Genomic DNA, 22,987 nt, shown 5'->3' on the forward strand with positions numbered 1-22,987 from the left:
ACCTTTTAATCATTTTCATAGTGAATGAATGAATCCACTATTAAATTTGTAAGTGGTCCACATGAGTTTACAAATCTAATAGATGAATCTATATTGAGAATGCTTTCAAACACAACGTTAAAAGCGGCTCACTTTGCAAATCACAAAATTGGCCCTACAAGAGACTTTTGCTGCGGATTGCCTGGATTGTGGTTAATGAGTGGTGAAAGGTTAATCTTGCCCTTGCGAAATGATTGTACTCATAGCTATATGAAGGGCAATCTTGACTTCTTAAATTTGCATGTTGGGAGTGCTAAAGCGGTGTACAATGACCAACTCCTATTATAAGGAAAAAAAAAAAAAAATCTTAATTTAGAAGTGCTAATTTCCTCTCATTTTTTAGAAAGCTGCGGCCAAAAAGACATCTAATTAAGCTCTAATTTTTTTGCTAACATATTCACCACTCAGCCATCCCAAACGATGTGGGACATTTCTTCGTCGTGTGGTAGGACCCAGCCACTAGTGATCATGTTTAAAGACTTAACACGATTTTTACTCTAGCAATTAACTCCACCTGCAGGGAATTTTTCAAGTATTAATTTTTGCTTTTTTTTTTTTTCTTCTCTAATTGAAAAGCTTTGAAATTTTTTAAGAATACTAACTTTAAAGCACAACTGACGAAGATGGATGCCCAAGTTTGGAACGCCACACGCTAAATGGAGGCTTACACCAAACAATGCCGTATGAATTCTAGCTTTGTTGATAGAAACTATATTGGTGCGATGGGGTAACCAAGCTTATTTGATCGTATACAAAATTCTATTTATAGAAAAAGAGTTTGAATATTATATGTCTCTTATATTTTTACATTAACAATAAAATTAATATATACAAACTATATTGTAACTCTTATAAAAAAAGAAGAATAAATTTTGGAGAAGGTGCAAACTTTTCAATTTATCTTTAGATTAATCTTAATTAAAAAAAATTAAAAAATCAAAATTAATTAAGCATGCCACATTTGCTGAACATGCTGAAAAAATGATGAGAAAATACAAAATAGCATTTTTATATAAACAGAAATTTCCTCCAAACCAGTTTGGAGGAAATTTCTTTCAACCTACTTGGCTACTTTAATAGGTACAAGTGTCATCTCTCACATTTTTTAAATATTTTTAAGAGTCATTTATTGTCATTCTACTAACCCAAGAATTTAAACATTAATTTTTGATAAATCTAAGGATGTTGAATGACACAAGTCAGTGATGTCACTTATTGAGGTGGAAAATGATCCTTTCTGTTTCAAATAAAATGGATAGTATTCATTTATTGGATTTAGGAGGGCAAGATTGTCATTTTCTTTTTAAGGGCAAATTTTTTGGACTAGTTTGCGCTCCTAAATGTACTAAACGGATACACAATTTTAAATGAAATGGAGATGATCTGTTTCCGAGGTTTTGGAGGAAATTTCCTCCAAATTAGCTTGGAGAAAATTTCCTCCAAATTTACTTCAATCTATATCAACTAGTCTAAGAAAAAAGCTTTCTTAAACAAAGCCGTGTTTGAATAACTTGTTTCCTTCTTTCTTCACTACGTAACATTTATAGTTTCTGATGAGTTTAACTCAGGTATATATAGCAGTTGACTTGGAAATTGGATATGGAACACTTGTAATGCAGGCTGAGATTGGAGCAAGTGGGGAGTACATTTATGGTTTATTTTGATGATGAATAAAACCAAAACGAAAAAGATGTCCAACCACCCATGAAATTGCGTCTCTAGCTAAGTCTGGAGTGAACATTGAATAAAGGTGATCAAAGAAGATTAGACCATATTGTGGTGATAATTGTATAACGCGTCTTTCTCGTAATAAAACAAATATTTTGGCATATGGTCCACAATCTTTGGAAATATAAAGATAATAAGAAAAATATATATAAAGATAATTCCGTAATCAGGCAAAATAGAAAAGAAGAAAAATATAAAGGTAACTGGTGCGGTGACCAAGTTTCTTGGTGTTCGTGTCAAAAATTTATGAAGCTGCGTAATTCATTTGATGCTAGGAGTACTAACTCTTTTACTAACAGATGCTTACTAAACGGATGTGTAGTTTATTCATTAGAGAAAATAAAACAATTAATTAAGATAAATGTAACCAATATTAATGAATAAGTTACACATCAGTTTAGTAAGCCTCTTTTAGTAAAATAGTTAGTATTCCTAGTATTTTTCTTCCTTTTAATTTTTGTTTACATACAGTGATGTGGTTGTTTTGGAACTTTTTGTTGGGTTGCCTAGCAATTTGTTTTTCTTTGTTGTAATTTCTTAGTTGATGTACTTTAGGAAAAAAAAAAAAAAAAAAAAACAAAACCAATCCAAAGGAAAAATGAGATGCAACTGATCTAGCAAAGACTTGACTCCCTTGGCTCCCTAAAGCAACCGGCGTTTTACACCATAACGATTTGCCTTCAACTTATCTGAGAAGCTCTCTCTGCGCCGCCATCTCCCACCGAAAAAAACCTTAAATTTGGCTGGTGTAAGAGGAGCACGGGCTTCTTCGCTCCTCCCTTTTACTTCTTGATGCTTTTATCTACGGGTTTTTTCTTTCTCGTTTGAGACCATATCTATTGCCTTGTGCGATTAATCTCTCTTTGCAAGATCCAGCACCTGGTCTGTTCTCGGTGGGGTTAAATCCAAACGGAAGCAATCAGTTTTTCTTGAAGCCACCTCCCGCCACTGTTGCCAGTCTCTTGAAGCCATTTACTGCCTTTCGGCGTCCACTGTCAATTCAACAATTGAAGGTGGAGGAAATTGTTCAACAAAATAGTGTTAAGTATTTCAAAGAGAAAATAAATGTTGTGTAGTCGATCTTTCTGTCTTAGCCGTTGGAGAAATTTGTGCTGAAGTGATGTTCAAAATCGGTACATGGAAGTGAACTTTGTCATAAGGAAAGTCCGTTTTCATGCCTGCGTTCCTTCTTGGGAAGCTTCAAAAGTCCAAAGGCAAGCCAATCAGAAAGCTAATCTGGCAGCAAAATGGGCTGCGGCTCACAAATCTGATACACTCCCTGGAGCTCTTCTTTGTGTTCTTTTCTTTCTTCTTGTTTGTTTCTCCTTTTCCTTCTTCCTGTATTGCTCCGTAAAAAAAAAAAGTCAAAAGTTTTCTTCTAGCATTTTGCTGTAATTACTTTTCCTTCTTCCTGTACTGCAAGTTAGAGAGGGATAGGTAGCATGATGACTAATCACCAACCATGTCTCTTATTTGCTCTGCTTTCAATCCTGTCTTATTACAGAGCATGCTTCTCCATAGCTGCTGATACCCTTTCACCAGCTCACTCTCTCTCTCATTCAAAGAGAGAGACCATAGTATCTAAAGGTGGCACTTTTGAGCTCGGTTTCTTCAAACCAGGCACTTCATCAAAAATCTACCTGGGCATATGGTATAAAAGGTTTCATGAGGAAATTGTTTGGGTAGCAAATAGAGAAAACCCTTTGTCTCACCCATCTTCCTCAAGACTTGAGCTCTCAGAAAATGGCAATCTACTCCTTTTTGACGGTTCCTCCGAGATCCCAATTTGGTCAACAAATTTGACATTTCCCCAGTCAAATATAACTGAAGCAGTACTTGGTGATGATGGAAATTTTGTTTTGACAGGTAGATCGAACACGTCTTCTATATTTTGGGAGAGTTTCGACCATCCAACCGATACATTGCTGCCAGGTGCGAAGCTTGGGGTCGATAAGGTTACTGGAAAACCACAGCAACTCATTTCATGGAAAAATTCACAAGATCCATCACCTGGTGTGTTCTCATTCGGGTTAAACCCAAATGGAACCAATCAGTTTTTCTTAGAGTGGAACAGATCCCAAATCTATTGGAGGTCGGAAGTTCTGAATGGAACATCTCTCAGCTCACATTCTGAAAGGAGCATGTTCTTCAACTTCAGTGTTGTGACAAGTAAAATTAATGAAAGTGAGAGATATTTTACTTACTCTTTTCGTAATCCTTCTACCCTTGGTAGATATCGAATTGGCCAAACAGGACAGTTTAGGGCACTGGTGTGGCTACCTGGCGTCTCCGTTTGGAATACATTTTGGTCTGCACCGACGAACCTATCAGATGTCTACGCTTTGTGTGGTGCATTTGGCGTGGTACAATACCCTGACAATTTCTCAAACCCTTGTGAGTGTCTAAAAGGTTTCAAACCATTTTCGATGGAAGACACCAGACTAAATGATTGGTCAGGCGGTTGTGTGAGGAAATCTCCTTTGCAATGTGAGAATAATACGCATGCTAATGTCAAAAAAGATTGGTTCATGAAAATATCGAACATGCGATTGCCTGTTTATTCGAAAGAATATAATTTGGCCTTGAATGCTAGCAGATGTGAATTGGCTTGCATGGAAAATTGTTCTTGCACAGCTTATGCTTATAATAGGAGTGGGTGTATGATATGGGAAGGAGCTCTTTTGAACTTACAGCAACTTCCATATGGTGGCGAGATTGGACAAGATATCTACCTCAGACTTGCTGCTGTTGAGTATCCAAGTACCCAAGGTGAAAAATATACACAAATTTATGTTATCTTTCCTTTTGAACTAATACTTAATTTCTCTTTTATGGTTTAGCTAATAGTGATTATTCTCATCAGAATCAGGCAACAAATGGAAAGTATGGGTAGCTGTGCTGGTCCCTGCAACAGGGCTTATCTTATGCCTCTCAATTTGGTTTTCATGCAAAGGAAGGCTCAAACGCAAAGGTAAGTGCATGTGAATGTTCTAACCGTATATAAAAATCACTTTAAAAAAACTACAAGGAAGTCTACCTTAATCTAAGACAAGAAAATTGTCAAAAGTCCTTGTTCTTAGGGAAGTCACTTAACAAACTTTTCTAATGGCCTAACAATGAAAAGTAAATAGTATGATTAGTAATTGGTTAAGTTTGATGGGATCCTCCTACAACCTTCTCCATGTCTTCGGGAAGGAGCTTTGTAGTTATTTGGGATCATTTTACTAAAATGGGAATGAATTCCTAAATTATTAGTTCTTATTTGCGAAAATGACTATATAAACTTACCTTTAGATACTGGCATTGCTCATAGTGGTTGAACTTTGGTGAACCTAATGATGTCACCTCAATTTTTCTCTGACCAAACACTACATTTCCGCATGTATAGTGACCAATTCTTATCATTCTAGATCAAACAGGAGAGAGACCTTCAAGTTATAATCTACTATTATTTGATTTTGATGCTGAAATTCATGCAATCAATGATGAAATGAATACCAACAATAATATGAAGAAGAGAGAGAAGGATGCCGAGTTACCACTTTTTAGTTATGAGAGTGTATTAGCTGCAACAAATAATTTCTCAGTTGTGAATAAACTTGGAGAAGGAGGTTTTGGACCTGTTTACAAGGTACGTTACATTTTCCTCTTCATGATGAATGTGCTTTCAACACTATTAAGAAAACCAACATTAATGGTAAACCTTCATGAAAATTTAAAGAGCTTTTGGTTCTTCTTCATAGGCAAAATTACTCAGAGGGCAAGAAATTGCAGTGAAGATGCTTTCAAAAAGATCTGGACAGGGTATTGAGGAGTTCAGAAATGAGACAATACTAATTGCAAAACTCCAGCATAGAAATCTTGTCAGACTGTTAGGTTGTTGTATCGAGCAAGATGAAAAGATATTAATGTATGAGTACATGCCGAATAAAAGTTTGGACTTCTATCTTTTTGGTAAGTGCACGTTTATGTATATATATGTGTATATATTTTTTTCTCATATGTTTCTAGGTTCCTAAGTACTAATTTCCTTGGTTGTACTATTTAAATAGATCCAACCAAGAAAAAGATGTTAGGCTGGGAGACACGCATACGCATTATTGAAGGGATCACCCAAGGGCTTCTTTACCTTTATCAATATTCAATGTTACGAATCATACATAGAGATCTAAAACCTAGTAACATTCTCTTGGATAGTGAAATGAATCCAAAAATATCAGATTTTGGCATGGCTCGAATAGTTGGAGGCAATGAAACACAAGCAAACACAAACCGAATTGTTGGAACTTAGTAAGTATGCAACTTGTTTTACATTAATTGAGCAAGCTAAATTTCTCTTGTTTTACATTTACTTAGTAAGTAACATTCTCTTGGTACTTTCAATTCCTAGTTAAATTTATTGAGCAAGCTACTAATCGGGTCGTTTTCTAAATTTTGGAATGTAGTGGCTATATGTCTCCTGAATATGCTATGGATGGTTTGTACTCAATAAAGTCTGATGTGTTTAGCTTTGGAGTATTGGTGTTAGAGATTATGAGCGGCAGGAAGAACACTAGCTTCTATAACAACGAGTCACTCAATCTTCTTAGATATGTATGTAGCTTTTATACTCTTCAAAATTCCTCATGTTTTACAATAATCTTTAAAATTAAAATGCTATTAGTTTTTAATTAAATTTAGTCTTATTTGAAATGAAACTAGGCTTGGGAGTTGTGGAGAGATGATCGAAGTTTGGACTTGTTGGAGCCAACAATAAGATATCCTTCTTCCACTTCTATCATGTTGAGATTCATTAACATTGGCCTTCTCTGTGTCCAAGAAAGCTCGACTGATCGACCTACCATGTCTGATGTAATCTCAATGATTAACAATAAACATGCACCTCTATCTACACCTAAGCAACCAGCGTTTTCCACCAGCCGAAATATGATGGACACAAATTTAACAGTTGACAGTGCAAAATATTGCTCAAAAAATAGTGTAACTATTTCAGCAATGGAAGCCCGATGATTGATTCCTATCTGAAAGAAAAGAAATGTTGGAGAAGCAATCTTTTCAGCCTAATTTGTATGCATGTTGATATGCTACATAATTTTCACTAAATGTTGCATGTCTTAGTTCACTCATTTTGGTTTTGTTGCCAATGATACTATAGATGTAATTTTTTTTTTTTTTTTTTAATTTTTTTTAAGGTCTATAGAATAAATGTTGCCAGCAACTTCAGGTGTCTTTAAGAGATTATCGATTATTGATTTCCTTTCCCTCCCTCAGTGGCTACCTAAAAGGGTTGAAATATGAAATCTTGACTTATTTCTTTTCATGTTTATTCATGTAAGAGACAGAATGTTAACAACTAATTCAAGCACACATTTACTTAATGCTTAAGACCCAAATTATGACTAATTCGACTACACATGCATAAAAACTATACTTGTGAACATAACATTGTAACTAAATAGACATGTTCATGAAGATTTTGAACAATATCTTCAAATTATGTGATACATATAACTGCAATGATCGATGTTTATAAACAGTATATCAAGAAACTAATTAATATCAACACAATCCTTATAAACGTTATACTTATAGGATTCTCTCTTTATAATCCTTCTTTCTTCACGACATAACATTTATAGTTTCTGATGAGTTTAATTCGGTAGTAGTTGATGACTTGGAAATTGGATATAGAAGACTTGTAATCCAGGCTGAGATTAGAGTAAATGGGGGGGGGGGGGGGGGGGGGGGGGGCATGTGATAATAATTGGTCTGTGCTTTGGGATTTTCCTACCCATCTCTTCCATTAGAAAGACTTGACTCCTTGACTCCTTGCCTCTTCAAAACCTCTGAATAAAACCAAAACGAGAAAGGATTTCCAATCGCCCCTGAAATTGCCTCTCTAGCTAATTCTCGAGTGAACATTATTGAATAAAGGTTGACCATATTGTGGTGATAATTGTATAACGCGTCTTTCTCATAATAAAACAAATATTTTGGCATATGGTGCACAATCTTTGGACATACAACTGAGCTAGCAAAGACTTGACTCCCTTAGCTCCCTAAAGCAACCAGCGTTTTACTCATATATTAACATTTTTTCATCTCGCTCAATACAGCAACCCATGATTCTAACAAGATTTCTATGTTGGAGTTTGACAATTAATATTGTCTAATTTCTGAACTCCACAAGCTCCTGTCCAGATATTTTTGAAAACATCTTTACAGCAATTTCCTGCCCCTAAAGTGATTTTCCCTATAAAAGAGAACCTTAAGCTTACCTTTATGGGGTAGCTTTTTAGTTATGTGAGTAGCTTTTTATACCCTTTCAATTTCTTTATGTTTTACCTTAGTCTTACAAATTGAAATGCTTCTTATTTAAACAAATATTTACTAACGAAAACAGGTTTGGAAGTTGTGGAGAAATGGTCGAAGTTTGGAGTTGACGGATCAAAGAACAGGAAATCCTTCCTCTACTTCTATTCTATCAAGATTCATTAACATCGGGCTTCTTTGTGTACAAGAAAGCTCCATTGATCGACCTACCATGGTTGATCTAGTCTCATTTATTAGCAATCAATATGAACCTCTACCTTTGCATAGACCGAAATACAACGGTTGCTAATGTAGAGAATTGCTCAAGAAACAATATAATTGTTTCAATAGTGGAAGCCCGATAGCTTTAAAATTCAAATTTACCCTTAAGTTCAAATTTTTAAATTCCAAATTTACACTTAATTTCAAAATTTAAAATTTAAAATTTACCCTTAATTTCAAATTTTAAAATTTCAAACTTTAAAACTCTCAATTTACCTTGGGTCACCTTGTGACCATTTTGTTTTCATTTAGTTTTATTATTTTTTTTTTTTAAAAAAAAGGAAAATCAAAGGGTAATTTGGTCTTTTTTTGGCTTTCTGTTAGGTTTTAACAAAAAGAATTAATTGAGGAGGGTAAATTTCATCAAATTGAAAAGTTCGAGAGGTGAAATTGAGAGTTTTTGAAATTTGAGAGTCTTTTCAAAATGTGCAGTTCAGGGGTCTTTTGTGAAGTTTTTCCTTTTTATTTTTTATGAGCAAATATACAAGGGAAACTTGGAAAAAGTTACAAATGGGGTCTTGTTCACTGTTAATCCTAATGGAAGAGAGAATTGGAGAAATATTGGGAAGAGAAATGATACAATTCATGTTTTTTCTTTTTCCAATCACCTTTTAATTATTTCCATAGTAAATGAATGAATCCACCATTAAATTTGTATGTGGTCCACATGAGTTTATAAATCTAATAGATGAATTTATATTAAGAATGCTTTCAAACACAACGTTAAAAGCTGTCCACTTTGCAAATCACAAAATTGGCCCTACAAGAGACTTTTGCTGCGGATTGCCTGGATTGTGGTTAATGAGTGGTAAAAGGTTAATCTTGCCCTTGCGAAATGATTGTACTCATAGCTATATGAAGGGCAATCTTGACTTCTTAAATTTGCATGTTGGGAGCGCTAAAGCGGTGTACAATGACCAACTCCTATTATAAGGAAAAAAAAAAAAAAAAATCTTAATTTAGAAGTGCTAATTTCCTCTCATTTTTAAGAAAGCTGCGGCCAAAAAGACATCTAATTAAGCTCTAATTTTTTTGCTACCATATTCACCACTCAGCCATCCCAAACGATGTGGGACATTTCTTCGTCGTGTGGTAGGACCCAGCCACTAGTGATCATGCTTAAAGACTTAACACGATTTTTACTCTAGCAATTAACTCCACCTGCAGGGAATTTTTCAAGTATTAATTTTTGCTTTTTTTTTTTTTTTATTCTCTAATTGAAAAGCTTTGAAATTTTTTAAGAATACTAACTTTAAAGCACAACTGACGAAGATGGGTGCCCAAGTTTGGAACGCCACAAGCTAAATGGAGGCTTACACCAAACAATGCCGTATGAATTCTAGCTTTGTTGATAGAAACTATATTGGTGCGATGGGGTAACCAAGCTTATTTGATCGTATACAAAATTCTATTTATAGAAAAAGAGTTTGAATATTATATGTCTCTTATATTTTTACATTAACAATAAAATTAATATATGCAAACTATATTGTAACTCTTATAAAAAAAGAAGAATAAATTTTGGAGAAGGTGCAAACTTTTCAATTTATCTTTAGATTAATCTTAATTAAAAAAATTAAAAAAAATCAAAATTAATTAAGCATGCCACATTTGCTGAACATGCTGAAAAAATGATGAGAATTTGCAAAATAACATTTTTATATGGACAGAAATTTTCTCCAAACTGGTTTGGAGAAAATTTCTGTCAATCTACTTGGCTACTTTAATAGGTAGAAGTGTCATCTCTCACATTTTTTTTAATATTTTTGATAGCCATTTATTGTCATTCTACTAACTCAAGAATCTAAACATTAATTTTTGATAAATCTAAAGATGTTGAATGACACAAGTCAGTGATGTCACTTATTGAGGTGGAAAATGATCCTTTCTATTTCAAATAAAATAGATAGTATTCATTTATTTGATTTAGGAGGGCAAGATTGTCATTTTCTTTTTAAGGGCAAATTTTTTGGACTAGTTTGCGCTCCTAAATGTACTAAATGAATACACAATTTCAAATGAAATTGAGATGATCTGTTTCCGAGGTTTTGGAGGAAATTTCCTCCAAATTTACTTCAATCTACATCTACTAGTCTAAGAAAAAGGCTTTCTTAAACAAATCCGTGTTTGAATAACTTGTTTCCTTCTTTCTTCACTACGTAACATTTATAGTTTCTGATGAGTTTAACTCAGGTATATATAGTAGTTGACTTGGAAATTGGATATGGAAGACTTGTACGTGGCTGAGATTAGAGCAAGTGGGGAGTACATTTATGGTTTATTTTGACGATGAATAAAACCAAAACGAAAAAGATGTCCAACCACCCTTGAAATTGCGTCTCTAGCTAATTCTGGAGTGAACATTGAATAAAGGTTATCAAAGAAGATTAGACAATATTGCGGTGATAATTGTATAACTCGTCTTTCTCATAATAAAACAAATATTTTGGCATATGGTCCACAATCTTTGGAAATATAAAGATAATAAGAAAAATATATATAAAGATAATTCCGTAATCAGGCAAAATAGAAAAGAAGAAAAATATAAAGGTAACTGGTGCGGTGACCAAGTTTCATGGTGTTCATGCCAAAAATTTATGAAGCTGCGTAATTCATTTGATGCTAGGAATATTAACTCTTTTATTCACAGATGTTTACTAAACTGATGTGTAGTTTATTCATTAGAGAAAATAAAATAATTAATGAAGATAAATGTAACGAATATTAATGAATAAGTTACACATCAGTTTAGTAAGCTTCTGTTAGTAAAAGAGATAATATAGTATTTCTCTTCCTTTTAATTTTTGTTTACCTACCTACAGTGATGTGGTTGTTTTGGAGCTTTTTGTTGGGTTGCCTAGCAATTTGTTGTTCTTTGTTGTAATTTCTTAGTTGATGTACTTTAAAAGAAAAAAAAAAAAAAAAAAATCCAATCCAAAGTAAAAATGAGATACAACTGATCTAGCAAAGACTTGACTCCCTTAGCTCCCTAAAGCAACCGGCATTTTACACCTTAACGATTTGCCATGAACTTATCTGAGAAGCTTTCTCTCTGCACCGCCATCTCCCACTGAAAAAAAACCTTAAATTTGGCTGGTGTAAGAGGAGCACGGGCTTCTTTGCTCCTCCTTTTTACTTCTTGATGCTTTTATCTTCGGGTTTTTTCCTTCTCGTTTGAGACCATATCTATTGCCTTGTGCGATTAATCTCTCTTTGCAAGATCCAGCACCTGGTCTGTTCTCGGTGGGGTTAAATCCAAACGGAAGCAATCTGTTTTACTTGAAGCCACCTCCCGCCACTGTTGCCAGTCTCTTGAAGCCATTTACTGCTTTTCGGCGTCCACGGTCAATTCAACAATTGAAGGTGGAGGAAATTGTTCAACAAAATAGTGCAAGTATTTCAAAGAGAAAATAAATGTTGTGTAATTGATCTTTCTGTCTTAGCCGTTGGAGAAATTTGTGCTGAAGTGATGTTCAAAATCGGTACATGGAAGTGAACTTTGTCACAAGGAAAGTCCGTTTTCATGCCTGCGTTCCTTCTTGGGAAGCTTCAAAAGTCCAAAGGCAAGCCAATCAGAAAGCTAATCTGGCAGCAAAATGGGCTGCGGCTCACAAATCTGATACACTCCCTGGAGCTCTTCTTTGTATTCTTTTCTTTCTTCTTGTTTGTTTCTCCTTTTCCTTCTTCCTGTATTGCTCCGTAAAAAAAAAAAGTCAAAGTTTTCTTCTAGCATTTTTCTGTAATTACTTTTCCTTCTTCCTGTACTGCAAGTTAGAGAGGGATAGGTAGCATGATGACTAATCACCAGCCATGTCTCGTATTTGCTCTGCTTTCAATCCTGTCTTATTACAGAGCATGCTTCTCCATAGCTGCTGATACCCTTTCACCAGCTCACTCTCTCTCTCATTCAAAGAGAGAGACCATAGTATCTAAAGGTGGCACTTTTGAGCTCGGTTTCTTCAAACCAGACACTTCATCAAAAATCTACCTGGGCATAAGGTATAAAAGGTTTCATGAGGAAATTGTTTGGGTAGCAAACAGAGAAAACCCTTTGTCTGACCCATCTTCCTCAAGACTTTACCTCTCAGAAAATGGCAATCTACTTCTTTTTGAAGGTTCCGCCGAGATCCCAGTTTGGTCAACAAATTTCACATTTCCCCATTCAAATATAACTGAAGCTGTACTTGGTGATGATGGAAATTTTGTTTTGAGACGTAGATCGAACACGTCTTCTATATTTTGGGAGAGTTTCGACCATCCAACCGATACATTGCTGCCAGGTGCGAAGTTTGGGGTTACTGGAAAACCACAGCAACTCATTTCATGGAAAAATTCACAAGATCCATCACCTGGTGTGTTCTCATTCGGGTTAAACCCAAATGGAACCGATCAGTTTTTCTTAGAGTGGAACAGATCCCAAATCTATTGGAGGACGGAAAATGGAACATCTCTCAGCTCACGTTCTGAAAGGAGCATGTTCTTCAACTACAGTGTTGTGACAAGTAAAATTAATGAAAGTGAGAGATATTTTACTTACTCTCTTCGTAATCCTTCTACCCTTGCTAGATATCGAATTGACCAAACAGGACAGTTTAGGGCACTGATGTGGCTACCTGGCGTCTCCGTTTGGAATACATTTTGGTCTGCACCGACGAACCTATCAGATGTCTACGCTTTGTGTGGTGCATTTGGCGTGGTACAATACCCTGACAATTTCTCAAACCCTTGTGAGTGTCTAAAAGGTTTCAAACCATTTTCGATGGAAGACACCAGACTAAATGATTGGTCAGGCGGTTGTGTGAGGAAATCTCCTTTGCAATGTGAGAATAATAAGCATGCTAATGTCAAAAAAGATTGGTTCATGAAAATATCAAACATGCGATTGCCTGTTTATTCGAAAGAATATAATTTGGCCTTGAATGCTAGCAGATGTGAATTGGCTTGCATGGAAAATTGTTCTTGCACAGCTTATGCTTATAATAGGAGTGGGGGTGTATGATATGGGAAGGAGCTTTTTTGAACTTACAGCAACTTCCATATGGTGGCGAGATTGGACAAGATATCTACCTCAGACTTGCTGCTGTTGAGTATCCAAGTACCCAAGGTGAAAAAGATACACAAATTTATGTTATCTTTCCTTCTGAACTAATACTTAATTTCTCTTTTATGGTTTAGCTAATAGTGATTATTCTCATCAGAATCAGGCAACAAATGGAAAGTATGGGTAGCTGTGCTGGTCCCTGCAACAGGGCTTATCTTATGCCTCTCAATTTGGTTTTCATGCAAAGGAAGGCTCAAACGCAAAGGTAAGTGCATGTGAATGTTCTAACCGTATATAAAAATCACTTTAAAAAAACTACAAGGAAGTCTACCTTAATCTAAGACAAGAAAATTGTCAAAAGTCCTTGTTCTTAGGGAAGTCACTTAACAAACTTTTCTAATGGCCTAACAATGAAAAGCAAATAGTATGATTAGTAATTGGTTAAGTTTGATGGGATCCTCCTACAAACTTCTCCATGTCTTCGGGAAGGAGCTTTGTAGTTATTTGGTCATTTTACTAAAATGGGAATGAATTCCTAAATTATTAGTTCTTATTTGCGAAAATGACTATATAAACTTACCTTCAGATACTGGCATTGCTCATAGTGGTTGAACTTTGGTGAACCTAATGATGTCACCTCAATTTTTCTCTGACCAAACACTACATTTCCGCATGTATAGTGACCAATTCTTATCATTCTAGATGAAACAGGGGAGAGCCCTTCAAGTTATAATCTACTATTATTTGATTTTGATGCTGAAATTCATGCAATCAATGATGAAATGAATGCCAACAATAATATGAAGAAGAGAGAGAAGGATGTCGAGTTACCACTTTTTAGTTATGAGAGTGTATTAGCTGCAACAAATAATTTCTCAGCTGTGAATAAACTTGGAGAAGGAGGTTTTGGACCTGTTTACAAGGTACGTTACATTTTCCTCTTCATGATGAATGTGCTTTCAACACTATTAAGAAAACCAACATTAATGGTAAACCTTCATGAAAATTTAAAGAGCTTTTGGTTCTTCTTCATAGGCAAAATTACTCAGAGGGCAAGAAATTGCAGTGAAGATGCTTTCAAAAAGATCTGGACAGGGTATTGAGGAGTTCAGAAATGAGACAATACTAATTGCAAAACTCCAGCATAGAAATCTTGTCAGACTGTTAGGTTGTTGTATCGAGCAAGATGAAAAGATATTAATGTATGAGTACATGCCGAATAAAAGTTTGGACTTCTATCTTTTTGGTAAGTGCACGTTTATGTATATATATGTGTATATATATTTTTTCTCATATGTTTCTAGGTTCCTAAGTACTAATTTCCTTGGTTGTACTATTTAAATAGATCCAACCAAGAAAAAGATGTTAGGCTGGGAGACACGCATACGCATTATTGAAGGGATCGCCCAAGGGCTTCTTTATCTTCATCAATATTCAAGGTTACGAATTATACATAGAGATCTAAAACCTAGTAACATTCTCTTGGATAGTGAAATGAATCCAAAAATATCAGATTTTGGCATGGCTCGAATAGTTGGAGGCAATGAAACACAGGCAAACACAAACCGAATTGTTGGAACTTAGTAAGTATGCAACTTGTTTTACATTAATTGAGCAAGCTAAATTTCTCTTGTTTTACATTTACTTAGTAAGTAACATTCTCTTGGTACTTTCAATTCCTAGTTAAATTTATTGAGCAAGCTACTAATCGGGTCGTCTTCTAAATTTTGGAATGTAGTGGCTATATGTCTCCTGAATATGCTATGGATGGTTTGTACTCAATAAAGTCTGATGTGTTTAGCTTTGGAGTATTGGTGTTAGAGATTATGAGCGGCAGGAAGAACACTAGCTTCTATAACAACGAGTCACTCAATCTTCTTAGATATGTATGTAGCTTTTATACTGTTCAAAATTCCTCATGTTTTACAATAATCTTTAAAATTAAAATGCTATTAGTTTTTAATTAAATTTATTCTTATTTGAAATGAAACTAGGCTTGGGAGTTGTGGAGAGATGATCGAAGTTTGAACCTAATGGAGCCAACAATAAGATATCCTTCTTCCACTTCTATTATGTTGAGATTTATTAACATTGGCCTTCTATGTGTCCAAGAAAGCTCGACTGATCGACCTACTATGTCTGATGTAATCTCAATGATTAGCAATGAGCATGCACCTCTATCTACACCTAAGCAACCAGCATTTTCCACAGGCCGAAATATGATGGACACAAATTTAACAATTGACAGTGCAAAAAATTGCTCAAAAAATAGTGTAACTATTTCAGCAATGGAAGCCCGATGATTGATTCCTATCTGAAAGAAAAGAAATGTTGGAGAAGCAATCTTTTCAGCCTAATTTGTATGCATGTTGATATGCTACATAATTTTCACTAAATGTTGCATGTCTTAGTTCACTCATTTTGGTTTCGTTGCCAATGATACTATAGATGTAATTTTTTTTTTTTTTTTTTTTTTTTTTTTTTTTTTTTTTTTTTAAGGTCTATAGAATAAATGTTGCCAGCAACTTCAGGTGTCTTTAAGAGATTATCGATTATTGATTTCCTTCCCCTCCCTCAGTGGCTACCTAAAAGGGTTGAAATCTGAAATCTTGACTTATTTCTTTTCATGTTTATTCATGTAAGAGACAGAATGTTAACAACTAATTCAAGCACACATCTACTTAATGTTTAAGACCCAAATTATGACTAATTTGACTACACATGCATAAAAACTATACTTGTGAACATAACATTGTAACTAAATAGACATGTTCATGAAGATTTTGAACAATATCTTCAAATTATGTGATACATATAACTGCAATGATTGATGTTTATAAATGGTATATCAAGAAACTAATTAATATCAACACAATCCTTATAAACGTTATACTTATAGGATTCTCTCTTTATAATCCTTCTTTCTTCACGACATAACATTTATAGTTTCTGATGAGTTTAATTCGGTAGTTGATGACTTGGAAATTGGATATGGAAGACTTGTAATCCAGGCTGAGATTAGAGTAAATCGGGGGGGGGGGGGGGGGGGGGGGGGTGGGGGTGGGTACCCATGTGATAATAATTGGTCTGTGCTTTGGGATTTTCCTACCCATCTCTTCCATTAGAAAGACTTGACTCCTTGACTCCTTGCCTCTTCAAAACCTCTGAATAAAACCAAAACGAGAAAAGATTTCCAATCGCCCCCGAAATTGCCTCTCTAGCTAATTCTCGAGTGAACATTATTGAATAAAGGTTGACCATATTGTGGTGATAATTGTATAACGCGTCTTTCTCATAATAAAACAAATATTTTGGCATATGGTGCACAATCTTTGGAAATACAACTGAGCTAGCAAAGACTTGACTCCCTTAGCTCCCTAAAGCAACCAGCGTTTTACTCATATATTAACATTTTTTCATCTCGCTCAATACAGCAACCCATGATTCTAACAAGATTTCTATGTTGGAGTTTGACAATTAATATTGTCTAATTTCTGAACTCCACAAGCCCCTGTCCAGATATTTTTGAAAGCATCTTTACAGCAATTTCCTGCCCCTAAAATGATTTTCCCTATAAAAGAGAACCTTAAGCTTACCTTTATGGGGTAGCTTTTTAGTTATGTGAGTAGCTTTTTATACCCTTTCAATTTCTTTATGTTTTACCTTAGTCTTACAAATTGAAATGCTTCTTATTTAAACAAATATTTACTAACGAAAACAGGTTTGGAAGTTGTGGAGAAATGGTTGAAGTTTGGAGTTGACGGATCAAACAACAAGAAATCCTTCCTCTACTTCTATTCTATCAAGATTCATTAACATCGGGCTTCTTTGTGTACAAGAAAGCTCCATTGATCGACCTACCATGGTTGATGTAGTCTCATTTATTAGCAATCAATATGAACCTCTACCTTTGCATAGACCGAAATACAACGGTTGCTAATGTAGAGAATTGCTCAAGAAACAATATAATTGTTTCAATAGTGGAAGCCCGATAGCTTTAAAATTCAAATTTACCCTTAAGTTCAAATTTTAAAATTCCAAATTTACACTTAATTTCAAAATTTAAAATTTAAAATTTACCCTTAATTTCAAATTTTAAAATTTCAAAGTTTAAAACTCTCAATTTACCTTGGGTCACCTTGTGACCATTTTGTTTTCATTTAGTTTCATTTTTTTTTTTAAAAAAAAAGGAAAATCAAAGGGTAATTTGGTCTTTTTTTGGCTTTCTGTTAGGTTTTAACAAAAAGAATTAATGGAGGAGGGTAAATTGCATCAAATTGAAAAGTTCGAGAGGTGAAATTGAGAGTTTTTGAAATTTGGGAGTCTTTTCAAAATGTGCAGTTCAGGGGTCTTTTGTGAAGTTTTTCCTTTTTATTTTTTATGAGCAAATATACAAGGGAAACTTGGAAAAAGTTCACCCACAAAGAGTACCTAGACAAGCAGAAACAACAAAAGCAAAAACAAAAAGAAACAACCACAAACGCTAGCAATAAAAGGAGAGAATACAAGAAAATAAAATAAAGAAACAAGAAACCCAAAATAGAAATCACGTGAGGGAGGAAGGTTGCTGAGGGAAAATGGCGGGAACGCGAAGAACCCGGACAAAGCCGAAGAGGACAGGCGGAGGGGTGACCGACGATGTGGGTTCGGCAAGGATAGTAGATCGGGCAAAGAACGGCCGATCCAAAAGCCTAGTGAAAAAAAAAAGGGGACCAAAGGAGGGGGAAGAGGCGGAGAGGGAGGGAAAGAAAAAATCACCCAAAGAGATAGGAGCATCAGGTAAATAGGCTAGCTAGCTAAGAGAAAGAGGGCAATGGGATGGGAGGGGAGGGGAGGGTGGAGGCAGAAGAGGGAGAGGGGAGGAGGGCCGGAGGGGGAGAACCTCCGATGGCGCTCTTTGCTAGAGATGAACCCTAGCAGAGAGGGAGGGCGAAAGGCTTGTTGGAAGGCTTAAGCCTTAATGCTATTTACCTCTAAATGATTCCAATATCAAATAAAAGAAATGTTGCATAACCAATCTTTTTGTCTTATTTGTATGCATGTTGATATGCTACATACATAGTTGTCACTAAATGTTGTCGTAGTTCACTCATATTTAGTTTTGTTGCCAATAATACTATTAAGATAGAATTTGAATGTACTACTACATTAGCTAGTAAACACCAACCTATAGTATGCACACACTAGTTTTCATTATGAGAAACTCCAATTGTCTTTAAAAGGTTATCAATAATCGATTTCCTTTCCCTCCATCACTAAACTAATTGGCTCTACCAAAAGGGGGTTAAATTCGAAATCTTGGCTTATTTCTTTTCATGTTTATTCATGGAGTAGACAAAATGTTAACAACTAATTCAAGCACACATCTACTTAATGTCTTAGACCCAAATTATGATTAATTCGACTACACATCAAAACTATACTTGTGAACATAACATTGTAACTAAATCGACTTATTCTTGAAGATTTTGAACAATATCTTCAAATTATGTGATACATATAACTGCAATGATCGATGTTTATAAACAGTACATCAAGAAACATATTAATATCAACACAATCCTTATAAACGGTACACATAAAGGATTCTCTCTTTATAATCCTTCTTTCTTCACAACATAACATTTATAGTTTCTGATGATCGAGTTTAACTCGGTAGTAGTTGATGACTTGGAAATTGGATATGGAAGACTTGTAATGCAGGCTGAGATTAGTGTAAATCGGGGGGTACCCATGTGATAATAATTGGTCCATGCTTTGGGATTTTCCTACCTGTCTTTTCCATTGACCTGCATTAGAAAGACTTGACGATGTACTTGACTCCTTGACTCTTCGAAACCTTTGAATAAAACCAAAACGAAAAAGATTTCCAATCACCCATGAAATTACCTCTCTAGCTAATTCTTGAGTGAACATTGAATAAAGGTGATCGAAGAAGATTAGACCATATAGTGGTGATAATTGTATAACAAATAATTTGGCATATGACCCACAGGCTTTGGAAATATAAAGAAAAGAAGAAAATTTAGAAAGATAATTCCATAATCAGGCAAAAAAGATAAAGAAGAAAAATATAAAGATAATGACGGACGACTCATTTGGCAAAGGTTGGGCCTCTATGATCTACAACAATTTCAATTAAAATTTTCAAGTGTTTGGCCTCATCTATTAAAAGAGAGTTTGAGTCCACATGTGAGGGGAAATGTAAAAATATTTATTAAATGATTAATTTATCTCTTCATTTAAACTTAGGCACTATTTGGTTTGCAGAATAGACCCCTGGAATGGAATAGTAATTCTTTTGTTTGGTATAGGTTTATTCCTAAGAATAATTATTCATGTATGAATGATTAATCCCTTACATAGAGAAATAGTTATTCTTCTAAAAAAGTGAAAGGGATAGTTATTCATTAAAAAATGAAATACATTTTTCAAAAACACCCATAATATTTTTTATTTTATTTTAAACTTAAACAAAAATAAAAAATAAAAAATAAATAAATAAAGGAAAAAATATAAAATAGCCCCCCAAATTATCAGCCACTTGTAATTTAGCCTCCCAATGTTCAAAATGTAATAAAGTAGCCCTCAAACTACCAACCAGTTACAATTTGGCCACTTCGTTAGTCAGTACAGTCAAAATAGATGGAAAATGCAAAACGACATCGTTTTATTGAGGTTAAGTTACTAAAATGCCATTTTTGGAAAAAAAAAATCAAATTAAAAACAAATCCAACTAAACTTGTCGTTTTGCTTTAAAAAAATCGCTTGCACGACAACCATATCAGACTTTGGTCAATACTGTTTCTCACTTCGTCTTCTTTGTTCCAGTTCGTCACTTCCAGCTCAAAACCTTCTCCTATCCGGCTCAGAGCTTGTCAAGATGGTTTTAAAAATTAGGGGTTTTACGAAATAAGTTTCTTAGGGTTTATTTGTGAATCGCGGCCGTTTAGTCTCTCGATTCCAGGTATCTCTCTCCATCTCTTCTATCTCTCATTTCTCGCCCTCTCTCTGTATTTCTAGCTCTCATCTCTTTGTTACTGTTTTCGTTTTTCCCTCTTTGTATTTCTATCTCTCATCTCTCGGTTTGTTTTGGAAGAAGATAGGGTTTCATTTGATGTGTTTTGTGATTTGCTACTTATTTATGTGTGGGTCTTAAATTGTTGGGTGGTCCCTCTTTATGTGGGGACCAACCCACGTGGCAGGAAACACAAAGGGTTTCAAACCCTTTGTGTACTATATATATATAAGACGTGAGACAAAAGAAAAAGTGAAAAAGAAAGAAGAGTGCGGCGCGCAGGAGAAAAAAGAATAGTGCCGCGCAGGGAGAGAAAAAGAAAAAGGAGAAAAAAAAAAAAGGTTAGGCTTTTTTTCACATTCGTCAGAGATTGGAAGGTCGTTTGTGGTTCGATCTTGATGCAAATTTAGAGTGTTGCTCCTGACGACGAGTGCTACGTATTGACTGGTGTCGATCGTTGGAATTCCTCTCCAATCGCTTGGTTGCTAATACCTACTTGGTGAGATCTTTCTTTATTATTGTTGGAATCCACTTTAGGGTGATGAATTTATGTTTAATCCAAGAATGCATGTATTCTTGATGTGGTGATAACCTCTAGATATTTCTCTAGGGAAGACAAATTGTAAACTCATTATTGTTGATAGTGGAAGATTTAACTGGACTAGGTCCCGTGGTTTTTACCTTCGCATTGGAGGGTTTTCCACATAAAAATCTTGGTGTCTTGCTTGTAGGTTTGCTTGATTATTATTTTGCTATTGTTTTACTATTTAATTTGCACAAAGAGGGGTAGATTAATTCCGCTGAGCATCTGAATTTGGTGTTCACCCCTAACATAAATTGACATGTATTGTGATTTAGATTCGTTATTTCGGTCTCTGTTTCATATTGATTTCGGGTGATTGTGGTTGATTGAAGGGTTGATTAGGTGTTCTTGTTCAGTTGTAGTTGATTAATTGATTGCAAATCATGGGGTTTGATTTTGGAGGTTTTGTCGTTGAATTGAAATGTTCTGGGCTGTCAAACCAATTGGGTTTTGAGAGGAGTTTTGATTTGGTGATTTTTGGGGGATGGCCGATCGGAGCCTGGAAAATGGGTTAAATAACTGCTCTTCTGCATTTATGTGCAGCAGCCATGTTTTCCCCTTTTGTCCAGAGTAATTTTTCCTGTCTGAAAATCTAAATTTGGCTGGGATTTCTGTTGCGTCATTGATTTGCTTCCTTTCTTTTTGTTGTTCCAGACAAAAGTACAGAATGCTACAAAGTTGAAAAAGATTCTTCAAGATTCAAAGGAAACTGTGGTGGAATCTGATGTACGGGGTAAAATGCAACCACTGAAAGAGCAGGTGACAAATACAATAAGTCAGCTTCATACGGTCTTTGAGACTCATGTTTTCATTGCAATCTGTCGAGGTTACTGGGACCGGCTGGGGCAGGTAAGCTAATTGCATCCGTCTTACGAATGTTAGGTTCCAGATTCAGTCTCAAGGTTAATGTTTTTCACGATTATATATATATATATTCTGTCACAGGATGTTCTAAGTTTCTTGGAGAACAGGAAAGAGAATAGGTCATGGTATAAAGGTTCACGAATTGCAGTAACTGTAAGTACAACTCCTTTTTCCTTTGATGAGTAGTAGTGCTATAGCTTCAGTTATTTAGTTGTAATCTAGATACTGAATTTCAATTATAACAGATTGCAGTTTGCATGCATATGCCCAATGATATAGTCGGTTCCTTCCAATTATTGCTAAATTTAAAAGTTTATCAGATTTATATATTATTTTTACCGCCTGATCCCATTATCAAAAAAAAAAAAAGAAAAAAAAAAGGTGTGATCCAGTAAAAGGTTTTTGTCATTTTGGGGGATGGCCGATCGGAGCCTGTGATCGGCGAGAAGGTTTCTGTTCATAGATATACATCAAAATTTTGGAAAATGAGTATCTTTTATATGGTTCTGTACGTGCTGAATGCTTCATTTTTTGTCTTTATTTGAGCTTCCTTGTCTCAAGCAACTTTGGAGAACTGCTAAATGGATTTTAATTTGCATGGTTTTTGTTATTTGGAACAATAAGTTAGTTATGGTTGCTTTTGATTCAGTTTTAAGATTGTGTTGAGGAGATTTACTTCTTGGAGTTCTTTTAGGGAGACTAAATTATATTACGCTCCATTTGTCAATGTTTTTTGTTCAAAAAAATTTTTTGATGTAAAAAACAAAAATTTAGTTTTGTATGTTTTATGTTTTGAGTTATCACTCAAACCATAAATCTCTCCTGATGGTTCTGCAGGACGAATGTTAAACAATCTGTATGATGGACTTTCATGAGGTTTTTGATTTGCTGTTACTTTTTTGGATTAAAGAAGTGCATAATTTGCATGCATAGTTGTGAGGACATCTGTTTGAGGGATTTGGCTTAGGTTTTTTTACAGCACCTATGTTGTTCTTTTAAGGGCTGGGATTCAATTTTGATCTCTCTGTTAAGGGCTTAGGATTCAATTTTGCTCTCTCTTTTAAGGGCTTAGGATTCAATTTTGCTCTCTTTTAAGGGCTTAGGATTCAAATTTTTTTTA

The 22,987-nt window shown here is 35.0% G+C and overlaps 2 protein-coding genes and 1 pseudogene across 2 annotated transcripts; all 3 read left to right on the top strand.

Moving 5' to 3' along the window:
* The first annotated feature begins 3,162 nt into the window (after positions 1-3,162).
* On the top strand, positions 3,163-6,865 carry LOC132167708 (G-type lectin S-receptor-like serine/threonine-protein kinase B120). Its single transcript, XM_088513702.1, has 7 exons — positions 3,163-4,536; positions 4,631-4,738; positions 5,178-5,398; positions 5,511-5,721; positions 5,820-6,057; positions 6,213-6,360; positions 6,469-6,865. Exons 1-7 carry the CDS (start codon positions 3,210-3,212, stop codon positions 6,775-6,777), a joined length of 2,562 nt encoding a protein of 853 aa, XP_088369828.1. The 5' UTR covers positions 3,163-3,209; the 3' UTR covers positions 6,778-6,865.
* Positions 6,866-12,154: 5,289 nt separating this feature from the next.
* Positions 12,155-13,360, top strand: LOC148587428 (G-type lectin S-receptor-like serine/threonine-protein kinase At2g19130 pseudogene; annotated as a pseudogene).
* An 852-nt stretch (positions 13,361-14,212) lies between these two features.
* LOC148587429 (G-type lectin S-receptor-like serine/threonine-protein kinase B120) lies at positions 14,213-15,793 on the top strand. The gene is made up of 5 exons (XM_088513705.1): positions 14,213-14,325; positions 14,438-14,648; positions 14,748-14,985; positions 15,141-15,288; positions 15,397-15,793. The coding sequence occupies exons 2-5, from the start codon at positions 14,474-14,476 to the stop codon at positions 15,703-15,705; spliced, it is 870 nt and encodes a 289-aa protein (XP_088369831.1). The 5' UTR covers positions 14,213-14,325; positions 14,438-14,473; the 3' UTR covers positions 15,706-15,793.
* Positions 15,794-22,987: the final 7,194 nt, after the last annotated feature.

Source organism: Corylus avellana, chromosome 2 (genome assembly GCF_965113065.1).
Source record: "Corylus avellana chromosome 2, dhCorAvel1.hap1.2, whole genome shotgun sequence".
Classification (NCBI taxonomy): domain Eukaryota; kingdom Viridiplantae; phylum Streptophyta; class Magnoliopsida; order Fagales; family Betulaceae; genus Corylus; species Corylus avellana.

Excerpts from the sequence above, each read along its gene's own strand:
- LOC148587429 (XM_088513705.1), top strand. The coding sequence starts at position 14,474 with ATGCTTTCAAAAAGATCTGGACAGGGTATTGAGGAGTTCAGAAATGAG. Across the intron at positions 14,986-15,140 it reads AACCGAATTGTTGGAACTTA|TGGCTATATGTCTCCTGAAT; the intron begins GTAAGTATGCAA and ends TTTGGAATGTAG. Across the intron at positions 15,289-15,396 it reads CACTCAATCTTCTTAGATAT|GCTTGGGAGTTGTGGAGAGA; the intron begins GTATGTAGCTTT and ends AAATGAAACTAG.
- LOC132167708 (XM_088513702.1), top strand. The coding sequence starts at position 3,210 with ATGATGACTAATCACCAACCATGTCTCTTATTTGCTCTGCTTTCAATC. Across the intron at positions 6,058-6,212 it reads AACCGAATTGTTGGAACTTA|TGGCTATATGTCTCCTGAAT; the intron begins GTAAGTATGCAA and ends TTTGGAATGTAG. Across the intron at positions 6,361-6,468 it reads CACTCAATCTTCTTAGATAT|GCTTGGGAGTTGTGGAGAGA; the intron begins GTATGTAGCTTT and ends AAATGAAACTAG.